Source organism: Leucoraja erinacea, chromosome 4, assembly GCF_028641065.1.
Source record: "Leucoraja erinacea ecotype New England chromosome 4, Leri_hhj_1, whole genome shotgun sequence".
NCBI lineage: Eukaryota > Metazoa > Chordata > Chondrichthyes > Rajiformes > Rajidae > Leucoraja > Leucoraja erinaceus.
Window position 1 is genome coordinate 24,341,476 of NC_073380.1, and position 12,502 is coordinate 24,353,977.

General features: G+C 39.6%; 1 protein-coding gene across 8 annotated transcripts in view; it reads right to left on the reverse strand.

Annotated features, from left to right (window-relative positions):
- Positions 1-12,502, reverse strand: part of adgrb1a (adhesion G protein-coupled receptor B1a) — a 549,195-nt gene that overhangs the window by 46,863 nt on the left and 489,830 nt on the right. For all 8 annotated transcript variants that reach the window (XM_055633873.1, XM_055633875.1, XM_055633876.1 and 5 more), the window contains 2 exons: positions 8,729-8,900; positions 2,278-2,373 (listed from right to left, as the gene is read on the reverse strand). In XM_055633873.1, the coding sequence (XP_055489848.1) occupies positions 2,278-2,373; positions 8,729-8,900 (268 nt within the window). The remainder of the gene's footprint in view (positions 1-2,277; positions 2,374-8,728; positions 8,901-12,502) is intronic.

Below are 12,502 nucleotides of genomic sequence, written 5' to 3' on the forward strand. Positions count from 1 at the left end.
GAGATAATTTAAACATAACCAAGGAATAAGTTCACTGGAGCAATGAAATCTTGCCGACTGTTCTCCTCCTTTGCCTTATAGAACATTTTAGTTATGGACACGTGTTATGAAAATGAGAAAAGAGTTGAACATAAACCATCCAACACTCATCCTGCACAGGGGACATGAAGACAGAGGCATTATTTCTTTGGAGGAAATTACCTGACACACAGGACTGTCCCACTATCTTATGTGATTCCTCAATTTACACATGCTCAATTTACAAATGTTCATAGCATAAATCATCAGCTCTTTAGCGTTCTTGCCTTACAAAGACACTTTTTGGCACAGTGAATTGCCTGCAACTCTCCAGGTAACAGGAATGTATTGTTCTGAAAGTCTAATAATGCATTTCACCCAGACTTCTTGATTTCCAAAATTTCCCTTCATGAAATATTTTTCAGAAACTTTCTTAAACATAGAACAAGGAAAGACTGATTTTGTATGTAATTGTAAATCTCTAAAGGGCCCGTCCCACGAGCATGCGACTCCATGCGGCAAGCGCGACCTAACGTGATCGCTTGAGCCGTACAGCCTCGCGGGGCCGGTCCCACTTCGATCGCTGGAGCCGTATGGAGTTGTGCAGAGCTGGTCCCGACATCGCACAGGGCTCTGAAAAACTGACCTTGTTCAAAAATTCCGCGCGACAACGGCCTGCCAGCCCGCAGCCGCCTGGACGCCGTATGCACCGCCTCGACGGGCGTACGCAGCGACTTGACGCCGTACGTCACACGTGAACTGCCCGCGGACTTCGCTCGAACTTCACGTCACTCACGACCTCCGCGCGGCCCCTGTTTCCGGTTTGGTCGCGCTCGCCACATGTAGGCGCATGCTGGTGGGACCGGCCCTGTATGGGGATCACTCGACCTCCGCGCGGCCCCCACTTCTGGTTTGGTCGCGCTTGCCACATGCAGGTCGCATGCTCGTGGGACAGGCCCTTTACGCTGCAGCATTTCCTGGATCATATCATGCCCAACTGGCAACATTTTACATAAGTGTAATTACAACGTTAGTCAAATGCTTATTAACAATCCTTGGTAAGTTCAGTGTCATGATACAGTTAATACAGTCAGTTAAACTATTCTAATGGTATATTTGTATTGGGAATTACAGTACAGAGGACGCCAATGCCTCTTTAGTTGAAGCATAGAAATATTGAGGATATATTGCAGTTGACAGAAATCGACAATCAATGTGTGGATATCACAATATCTTCCCTGTCATCTCTTATTTTAAATGTCAAATATGGTTGACACCACAAAAAATTTTAAGCAGAGTAATATATTGTTTGGCACAACTGGTCAATGCTAGGTTTATTGTTCTGCTATTCTGCTACTCCCCACTTGAGCTTGATCCCGCCAAGCAGGTTACCAATGTCAAATCGGGATTGAATTCCAAACTTCAGGTAATAGCTGAAAGTTGATCAAGTACTAGGCTGACAAAATCAATACAAAATCAGTCCAATTTTCATTTCTCCTAGTTTTTCTCCTTTAGTTATGATCAGCCCATCGATATTTTAGGATTTCTCAAATTTTCATGAACCTTGAAAGAATCTAATTGTTTTTGTAGCAATTATTCACTTCCAATTTTACCTGCCACCCTCCCTTCAGCCCCCAAATCCAGGGCAAAACTGAAGCTGGAAACTTGGCCTTCATAATGAAGCACACGCCTTGAGGCACTGAAATCAACTAAAGAAATCAACTAGATTCAAACAACTATAATTTTGTTATTTTACACTTATTATACAAGTTCATCACATTGTTTGATTCTGAGCCATGTTGAAAATTCCCAGTTTCATTCTGTACTATTAACTGTGCATGCCAACCATATTTCTCACTACATTGAGAAATGGATTCACATAGGAATACACTGTACCAATGTAACCATAACACACATTACGAAGCCTTTCCAACTTAAATAATCTTGTTTAATTTTGTTTCCCAGAAATAGATCCCTTTCACAAATTATTACTGGCAATTTCTGCATGTGAATATAGACAAACAACTAGCAGAAAAAAACTGTCAGGTTGCATCAGTCCATTGCATACATGGCACTCAAGCAGCATAATCACAGACAGCCTGCACTAAATATCAATTACATTATCCACAAGCATAATAAAGACAAGTTTTAAAATTTCACAGCAGGCAGGCCAAAATGTTTTTATCTTCTTACCAGCACTCATTCAAAGAAAGCAGGAAATCATTCAAGGTATGGTATTTTTAATAAAGAAGTCCATACCATTAATTGCGCATGTCCATTTTGAAATGATCCCCCAGAGTCTCCATTCCCCTCTTCTTGACGATCTACAACTCTACACTTCACTGCATCCTGAACCTGTGAAGGGAAATGAGAACTGGTTACATTAACGTTAATATAAGCTTATAGGAAAAGAAGATCAAATAGGACAAGTTTGAAGTTTATTCACTTTTTTCTAATGAAAGATTCTTGGTGGGGAAAGAAAAAAAGTTGTTCCTCGACACAGCTAAGGTGAAGTACTTGGAATATAAACCACATCATCAGTATCCATCAATCTTAATGTCTAATTATATCCATATTTCCTGAACATTTTCATTAAGATTGCATGTTTCCCATGTCATGCTGGCCATCTAACAAAAGGGACATTTATGTTTACAAATTTTCATCCGTACTTTTATCTAAGTAGCAAGTGCTATTAATCATTGCCTGAAGATGTTACTGAGACAAACAATTACATTATTTTCAATAGTCAGTTTTTAATTCAGTGTGGTTCAGTCACTTTGACATTTGAACTCAAAGTAAGAAAATATTAAACTTTGCAAAGAATAGCGTAAATATAACATGCAACTGAAATTAAGAGAATACAGCAATGTTCTTAAGTAGAGAATGAAGTCTACATCAAAGTTGAGCTTGGAACATGATCTAACTGAACAGTGAAGTAGTGTTCAAGAGCTAAATAGCCAATCATGTTCCTGTGGTTCAGGCCTGAACTCCTCATTCAAATGGCCAACTTAGCAATTCAAACCCTTTCCAATATTTTCACTCAATTCCAGCTGAAGTCAGGTTAGAAGTGAAAATTGGCAGAATGCCATTACATCTTCTCAAAGTGCCAATTTTGACAATTTTAGATTCAGGGAGATTAAAGCTGAGATAAAATATCAACATGATAGGCATTGTAATATTATAAATCTGTACTCAGTTGCTGGTATGAATCACTGTTAAAGTAGTTTGTTTCTGCAGCACCATTCTGTTGACTTCTATGAATTTGAATTTCAGAAGTGTGTACAGCATGTAAAAGCTTCTCATCAGTGGTCCTTTCCGCCTTCCATTTTCTGCTATGTTCCTAAAATTTGAGTTTAAAGAGCATGACATTCATTTTAAATGAGAAGCAATGAAAAAAAATCTTAAAAACTGGTTTTGTAATACTGTAGGAAAAGTTAGTTTAAAGGGAATGCATGTCTCAGTGCAGTGATTGTTTTGCAAAAGAAAAAAAAAATTCTACAATTCCACCTATCAATGTGCCCAGTAGTTTCTTACACAAGATTTTTCAATGAAGGTTAACCAGCAGGGAAGCACAGCACAGCAAGGTGGCTGTGTGTGGTAACAGTACTCAAGACTTGTGTTGACAGTTGTTTATTGTCACAAGTACCAAGGTATAGAGAAAAGTATTGTTTTGCATGCTTGATAGGCAATTCATACAATACACTAGTAGATCAGGCAATATAATAGAGAAAATAAACAAGATGCAAAATATCATGTCAAAGCTGCAGAGAAAGTGCAAGGGTCGCAAGGAGGCAGATTGGCAAATCGTAATTTCATCCTTTGCATGTCTGTTCAAGAATCTGATAACAGCGGGGAAGAAACGTTTTTTGTATCTGGTGTTATATGCTTTCGGGTGGTATGTGTATTTTCTGCCCGACAAGAGAGCGGAGAAGAGGAAATGAGCATTGTTTCAGTGGTCCCTGATAATGTTGGACAGAAACAGAGTGAGGCTATTCAACCCATCAAGATGCTGTGCCATTCAATAATGTTGCAATTTCAAAAAGAACTCCACTGGTGCTGTTTCTCACAACCCTTAATTACCCTATTCTCCAAGAATCTATCTTTCTGCTGAAATGTAGTTGATGACTCAGCATGTATAGGCACCCTCCAAATATACAAATATTCACCTCAACTCTTTCCTTAGGTAGCTGAATCTTGAAATTCTCACTACTTCTCTAAACATAGAACTCAGCCCCAAGTTCTAAACATAGGTCCAGTTAATGAAATGAGATGTTGATAATGTTTGTTGAATACAGAAAGTTGCCCAAGATATTGAGGGAACACACAACCAATGTGAAAAAAATTGTCTTGCCAAATGTGCTGGACCACCTAGATAGCTGGATAGGGACATCCAGCGAGTCCAGTATACCAAATATAAAAGTATGAATGTCTCTCAAAGAACTTGACTCTTAAATCTCGATCCAATTGCCCCTTAAATATTTCTACATTATTAGGTTCAATCTCTCCCTGGTCAGTCTATTGCTCACAGACTCCTTTGTCTATATGTGGAGGAAAATTAGTCAATATTTCATCAAAGGAAAATGGGTTGGAGCATCACTAAAAGAACAAGGATCCCTTAAATTCAGTGAAGAGCAAAGGATTGTGTATATGACCAAAAAGGTAAAGAATTCAGAGTACAATATAGAGAAAATCTTGCAGACGAAAGGAAGACCCAGCGGAACACAGCCTGCAGATAGAAGTCGTCAAGTCAGCCCTGCACGTCCTCCAAAGACCGGAGTCCACAAAGATGGAGCCGGTGATGACGACGGGCAAGGGTGAGGTAGGAGAGGGAACCAGGGTCTGGACTAGTACACCCATAAGGTTAGCTGCAGGAGGCACCCCTGGGGCACAAAGGAGGCAAGGAGGTGAGATGTCGCAGGTAAGCATGCAGGTACAGCAGACAGTGAAGAAAGCGAATGGCATGTTGGCCTTTATAACAAGAGGAATTGAATATAGTTTTGGTCCCCTAATTTGAGGACAGACATTCTTGCTATTGAGGGAGTGCAGCGTAGGTTTACAAGGTTAATTCCCGGGATGGCAGGACTGTCATATGCTGAGAGAATGGAGCAGCTGGGCTTGTACACTCTGGAGCTTAGAAGGATGAGGGGGATCAGATTGAAACATATAAGATTGTTAAGGGCTTGGACATGCTAGAGGCAGGAAACATGTTCCCGATGTTGGGGGAGACCAGAACCAGGGGCCACAGTTTAAGAATAAGGAGTAAGCCATTTAGAACAGAGACGAGGAAACACTTTTTCTCACAGAGAGTGGTGAGTGTGGAATTCTCTGCATCAGAGGGCAGTGGAGGCAGGTTCTCTGGATGCTTTCAAGAGAGAGCTAGATAGGGCTCTTAAAAATAGCGGAATCAGGGGATATGGGGAGAAGGCAGGAACGGGGCACTGTTTGTGGATGATCAGCCATGATCACATTGAATGGCGGTGCTGGCTCGAAGGGCCAAATGGCCTACTCCTGCACCTATTGTCTATTGTCTATTATTGTCGCGTCCAAGGAAGGTGATGACTGGTGACCGCAGCAGCCTGGGACATGCCTGGATTGGGCACTGCTCATAAGAACTAAAGCGAGGACTGGACTTTGAAAATGGTGCCAAAACATTTTGTACACTAGCCAATCGAGGATGTGCTTGGGTATGGGAATTCTGTACCGGACTGTATGTAAGAATAAAAATGTAATTGTACATTTGCACAAGTGACAATAAAAGCACAATTGAACCATTGAAATTACAGATTTGGTTACTGGTGGCTGAGGTTGAATAGGCTACTTAGGAGGACAACAGACTGGCTCGGCCTAAGAAGGATACAGAATTTGTAATGGGAGCTGAATCTACTGGGTTCAGACATCCTGAACTCCAGAAAATATGCAAACACATGATTTGTTTTTCCTTCAAGAGAATTGAATAACTCTCTGAATATCAAAGACAACTCCCTGAATATCAAAGATTGCATTCAAAATAAAACAAAGCTTGCTATTAGATTTCAAGTAATTCATTTATTCATAGAAGATAGCCATACTATTCTTATTATTATTATGTAATATTCAGAATAGAAAAGGTACAGAACATCATTTCTATAATGCAATATGATGGAAAGAATCACGCATCAAAATCCATAGACTCTTAATATCCAGAAAATATTTCTATTTCAAATCTTTATGAAGTCCCTTACTTATATTCGCAACATTCTGCCGTACTGCCATTTTGATCAGAATGTTTGGTACTAGGAGTTGAATTACCAGTATTTAGATTGTAATTCAAATGTCACAAGTTCAATATGTAGTTAAACATCAAAATAACTAGGTTATAGTTTTGTGCTTTTTAATTTCAAACAAATGAGGAACAGAAGGAATGACACAAAATGTTGGAGTAATTCAGTGGGCAGGCAGCATCCCTGTCTGAAGTAGGGTTCTGATCCTATCCATATCCTCCAGGGATGCTGCCTGACCCGCTGAGTTACTCTTGCATTTTGAGACTTTTCTTCGTGAACCAGCATCCTCAGTTCCTTGTTTCCAAAAATGAGGAACATAATTTATGCAGATTTGCACACCCCTGCAATGATTCGATGCTCTGGGAATACAACATCGTAACTTTGTGAACATTGATACAAAACCGAGATTATCATCTAACAAGGAAGATCAATATATCGCTCACTCATTGGTCCCAGAATTACTTACTCCTAGCAATTACTCCGACGCCGGAGTTCCATCTTCACGGCAAGAGGGCCCTGAAAATTATCGGACTGGCTGCAAGGCCACAAATGGGCCCCGACCTTGGATGTTTCACAGAGGAAGAGGACTTAACTTTCTGGTGCCTTTCCCAACAGTGGACATTTTTGATTCTGCTGTGGGGGACGTTTGTGTTGAACTCTATAATGTGTTGTGTCCATTTTCTTTATTTTTTTAACCTTTTTCTATGGTTTGTATGGAAACTTATTATTTATTTTATGTAAAGCACTTTGGTGTCAATGCGAGTTGACTTAAAACGTGCTATATAAATAAAACTTACTCACTTAAAAAAAAAAATGATTTTCAACTTACTCCTAGCAATTATATTCAGTGTGAAATCTACCTCGGGTTTATACCAAGAGACGCTGCAATATGAGAGGAAGAGCAACTACTTAAAAAGTCTCATGACAAAACAGTCTTTCACAAATGGACATGACACCAGATTGCCTTCCCAGTTACAATAGCACTTTCACAAAATCTACAGCTAACACATCACATTTATTGATGCATTGTAGCAATATGTTGCACATAGTATATGTGGCATGGAGAATGGCCCGCATTTATGCTCCGCACAAACTTTCCTACTTATTTCATACTGCATTATCAGTATAGCCCCTCCTTACTTTACCCTCTCACAAACATATTTAGTTTCTCCTTAAAATGTGACAATACTATTCAGCCCAGCCACTCTATGTGGAAGGCAGTTCCAGGTTCTCATCTACAAAAACCAAACCAAGTTGTTCTTAAATTGCTTATTGTATTTTATATTGATATTCTTCTAACGTTGGCCAAAATTATGATATAGTATTGTTCTGGAGAATTCAGAGGTGGTATTAGTCAACGGACTGCCAACACTCCAAAAACATGTATTATTTAAGAATGTTTTCAATTTAGATACACATTCATGTATAAATAACATACACACACTCACCGACATACAATATATTATAAACTGTCTTTGACAAGTATAATTAACTTATTTTCATATCAAATTAATACAACTAAAATATATAAAATAATCTTATGCTTAGAAAACAATTCACATCTCATAATTTGACCCATTTAATATTTTGACTTTAACATAACTTTGTTGAATATTTCAATTAACTTCCTCCTTTCTAGCCCCAAGGAATGTTGTTTAATTTGTCTTTGGTGGCATCATTTAGTCAGGAAGTGGGATCAATTTATAAAACCCCACAAGAAATTCATTCTCAGATGCAAGCACTAAACAAGCTTCATAATCGTGATAGAACAACATGTGTGACACATGTGCATACACAATGGCGCTTTTATTGTCACATGTGCATACACATTGCTATAAATTTTGGAGGCAGAATACTATTCACTGATGCTACTATATAACACATTTAAGCTCTAGCCGATGAGAATTAATTTCTAGAAACTGCCTCAGAATAGTTCAGGCTATGAAAGTCATGCAGTAGATTTGTAGCAGCACTTAAGCAGCACTTAAGAGTTATTCAACTGAGAGTTCCCACAAGAACACTGTTATCAATACCCCACACACAATGGAATGAAATAACCTTTTCTGTGCTGAATAGATGTTTATTTTAATTCAAGTAACCCGTTTCCCTCAACTATTGAGTTTAAATGTTGTAAACCTCCTTAGTATTAAAAGCATAACATCAAAAGCTATGATTACCATTATAATTACTGGCAGGAATCTTTGATCTGTTTCGATATTTCTGAAGCACATAAAACAGATAACACAACCAGATTTAAGAGGAAATACATGCAAACTGAACACAGTTTTGCCATTAATCATTTTGCACCATTTTTATTCCCTTTCCCAGCCATTTTGTTTTAATGTGAATACAGATGTCTTCAGTTTCCCTCCTGTAAACTTCAATCCTCTAACCCAACAAATCATTTAATCCCTACCCCTTAATTTCACATGTATTTCCATGTGACATACCTCTCTTCTCAAAATGCAGTGGACCATTACAATGACAAAGCCTTCCAAAGAGTCAAAGACAGCAAAGAGGATTTGAAAGAGGGCTGATCTTCGATCTGTGATGGCCAAGACAGCAGACATCCAAGTCAGAGCTAAAAGTGGCAGAACAACACAAGAGCTCCAAAGAGATGCCCTGGTAAGAGAGAGAGAGAGAGAAATTGTGAGGGAGAAAATGTGAACTGTTCTCTGAATATCAGCTCAACATTATTCACTGAGGACTTAGTTTTACATGAAATCCAAATACAACAAAGAACTGCTAAACAATCCTTATTTACAATCAAAGTAAAATCCCCAATTTAGTGAGCTATTAACAAGGATCATGCAAGTATGTAAAATAGTGAAAAGGCCACTCTTGACTTTGAAGGTTTACATTTATCCCAATGACATTAACAATAAATAGTTTTCCTTGCACAAGGTTTGTACACAAATATTAATGATAATGGCCATTTCTCATTTGCAATATTACACAATTAAAATACATATTAATGGTTTGATTAAGCTAATTGGTCAAATGCCATCCACAGCTTCATAAAGCTGCATTCTCATTTTGCACGCAATTTTGAGAAGAAAATAATAATGTCATTACCAGCAATGAGATGTAATGCATATAATGAAAGGACATGGGAGGAGATGTGATCCATCAAATCTACCCCTTCCGCATGCAACATGCTCAGCTCCAAGCTTAATTTACCTGCTGAAAAATGGTCCTTACACCTACTGTACCTTATTAACCGTAAAAATATATGGTTTCTGTTCGACTGGAAAAAATGTTGAAATCTGCTCTATTAACTGCAAGTTCACAATAAAAGACAACTAACAAATTTCAGGTGCAACTTAATAAAACTGTGAATGTTGTATTAAGGAGCCACATATCCCAATTGGCATAAGCAAACATACAAATAGTTAGAATTTAGGTGATTGGTAACAAAGTAGCAGATTTGTAGTGCTCAACTTTTTGAATTCAAGCGGATTGTATGATCATAAAGCTAATTTGTCATTGATTAAGCTGCCATCTAACCATAGGTAACACTAAATTTTTGTTTCAATATTTTTAGAACATAGAATAGGCCCTTTGGTCCACCATGTCTGTGCCGAATATACCAGGTTAAACTAATCTCCTTTGCCTCCATGTGCTTCATAAGTTCAGAATTATAGGAGCAGAGTTAGGCCATTTGGCCCATCAAGTCTACTCTGTATTCAATTATGGCTGATCCATCTTCCCTCTCAATCCCATTCTTCTGCATTATCCCAATAACTCTTGGCACCCATACTAATCAAGAATATGTCAACCTCCGCCTTAAAAATATCTATTGACGGCCTCCACGGCCTTCTGTGGCAATGAATTCCACAGATTCACTACCCTCTGACTAAATAAACTCCTCCTCATCTCCTTTCTAAAGGTACGTTCTTTTATTCTGAGGCTATGGCCTCTGGTCCTAGTCTCTCACACCAGTGGAAACATCCTCTCCACATCCACTCTATCTAGGCATTTCACTGTTCGGAAACATTCAATGAGGTCCCCCTCATCTTTCTAAACTCATATTCATGTGCCTTTCTAAAAAAACTCATAAATGCCACTACCATATCTGCCTTCGTTGCTGCCTCTGGCAGCTCCATGTGATTCATAATGCATTCGCCATAGCGCACCTACCACTCTTTGTGTAAAAATAAAACTTGTCCCACACATCTCCTTTAAATGTTGTCCGTCTCACCTTAAAGCTATGTTCTCCAGTCTTTGACATTTCCAACCTGGGGAAAAGGTTTTGAATGTCTCCCATATCTATACCTTTCATAAATGTATATACTTCTATCGGGTCTCCCCGCTGTCTCTGCACTCCAGAAAAAAACAATTTAAGTTTGTCCATCTTCTTATTCTAGCTCAGATCCACTAGCACATTGGTAAACCTCTTCTACTCTCTCACCTTTATGTATTTTCCGTAATGCAGTGATCAGAGCTGCACACATACTACAAAGTCTGTAGATCAGCCATGATTGAATGGCGGAGTAGACTTGTTGGGCCAAATGGCCCAATTCTACTCCTATCACTTATGGCCTTATAACTTGAAGTCCTTTATAGCTGCAACATGACTTCTTGACTCTTATACTCAATGTATTCATATTTAAAGACACACATAGAATAGACAATAGACAATTGGTGCAGGAGTAGGCCATTCAGTTCAGTTCACTTTTATTTGTCATATGTAGGTTAGAAACATAGAAACATAGAAAATAGTGCAGGAGTAGGCCATTCGGCCCTTTGAGCCTGCACTGCCATTCAATGTGATCATGGCTGATCATCCAACTCAGTATCCTGTACCTGCCTTCTCTCCATACCCCCTGATCCCTTTAGCCACAAGGGCCACATCTAACTCCCTCTTAAATATAGCCAATGATCTAGCCTCAACTACCTTCTGTGGCAGAGAATTCCAGAGATTCACCACTCTCTGTGTGAAAAATGTTTTCCTCATCTTGGTCCTAAAAGATTTCCCCCTGATCCTTAAACTGTGACCCCTTGTTCTGGACTTCCACAACATCGGGAACAATCTTCCTGCATCTAGCCTGTCCAACACCTTAGGAATTTTGTAAGTTTCTATAAGATCCCCCCTCAATCTTCTAAATTTTAGCGAGTACAAACCGAGCCTATCCAGTCTTTCTTCATATGAAAGTCCTGACATCCCAGGAATCAGTCTGGTGAACCTTCTCTGTACTCCCTCTATGGCAAGAATGTCCTTCCTCAGATTGGGAGACTAAAACTGTATGCAATACTCCAGGTGTGGTCTCACCAAGGCCCTGTACAACTGGTTCTTGTTAACACAGGTCAGGTTAACACAGGTTCAACGGTACAATGAAATGTGTTTGACAAGACAACAGGTCATCTCAGCAATTACAAGGATAAAATTAAGGTAAAAAAAAGATAAGATAACAGTGACATTGGTAGGTAAAGGACAATAATAAATAAAATAATCAACATATATGATGTGTTTATGAGTTCAGAAGCCTGATGGCATGATGAAAAAAACTGTTCTCAAGTCTGGTGCTACGTGCAGCCATGCTCCTATATCGTCTGCCTGTCAGTAACAAGGAGAACAGTCTGTGGAAAATGTCCTGAATGGCTGGGAGACAGTTGTCAGTGATGTGCTGTGCCACGTTCACCACTCTCTGTAGTGATTTGCAGCTGTGGGCAGAACAGTTCCCGTACCAGACTGTGATGCAGCCCGTCAGCAGACTCTCGATGGTGCATCTGTAGAAGTTTGTGAGGATGCTGGCGTTCATTCCAAACTTCCTCAGTCTACTCAGGAAAAAGAGCCGCTGACGGGCTTTCTTAGTTATTGTGTCTGTGTGCAGTGTCCAAGAGAGGTCCTCAGTGATGTACACACCGAGGAACTTGAAGCTGCTGACACTTTCAAACTCAGCATCACCGATGTGGATGGGGAGGTGTCCACTCCCCTGCTGTCTCCTGTAGTCCATGAACATCTCTTTATTTTTGCTGACATTGAGAGGTTATTTTCCTGGCACCAGCTGTTTAGTGTCTTTATGTCCTCTCGATAGGCCATCTCATTATTGTCTGTGATGAGGCCCAGGATGGTCGTGTCATCAGCAAACTTTAGGATGATGTTGGAGCTGTGCTTAGCAGTACAGTCATGCATGAACAGGGAGTACAGGAGAGGACTGAGCACACAGCCCTGTGGTGCGCCTGTGTTGAGGATCAGTGACGAAGAGGTGAGGAAGAGGTGT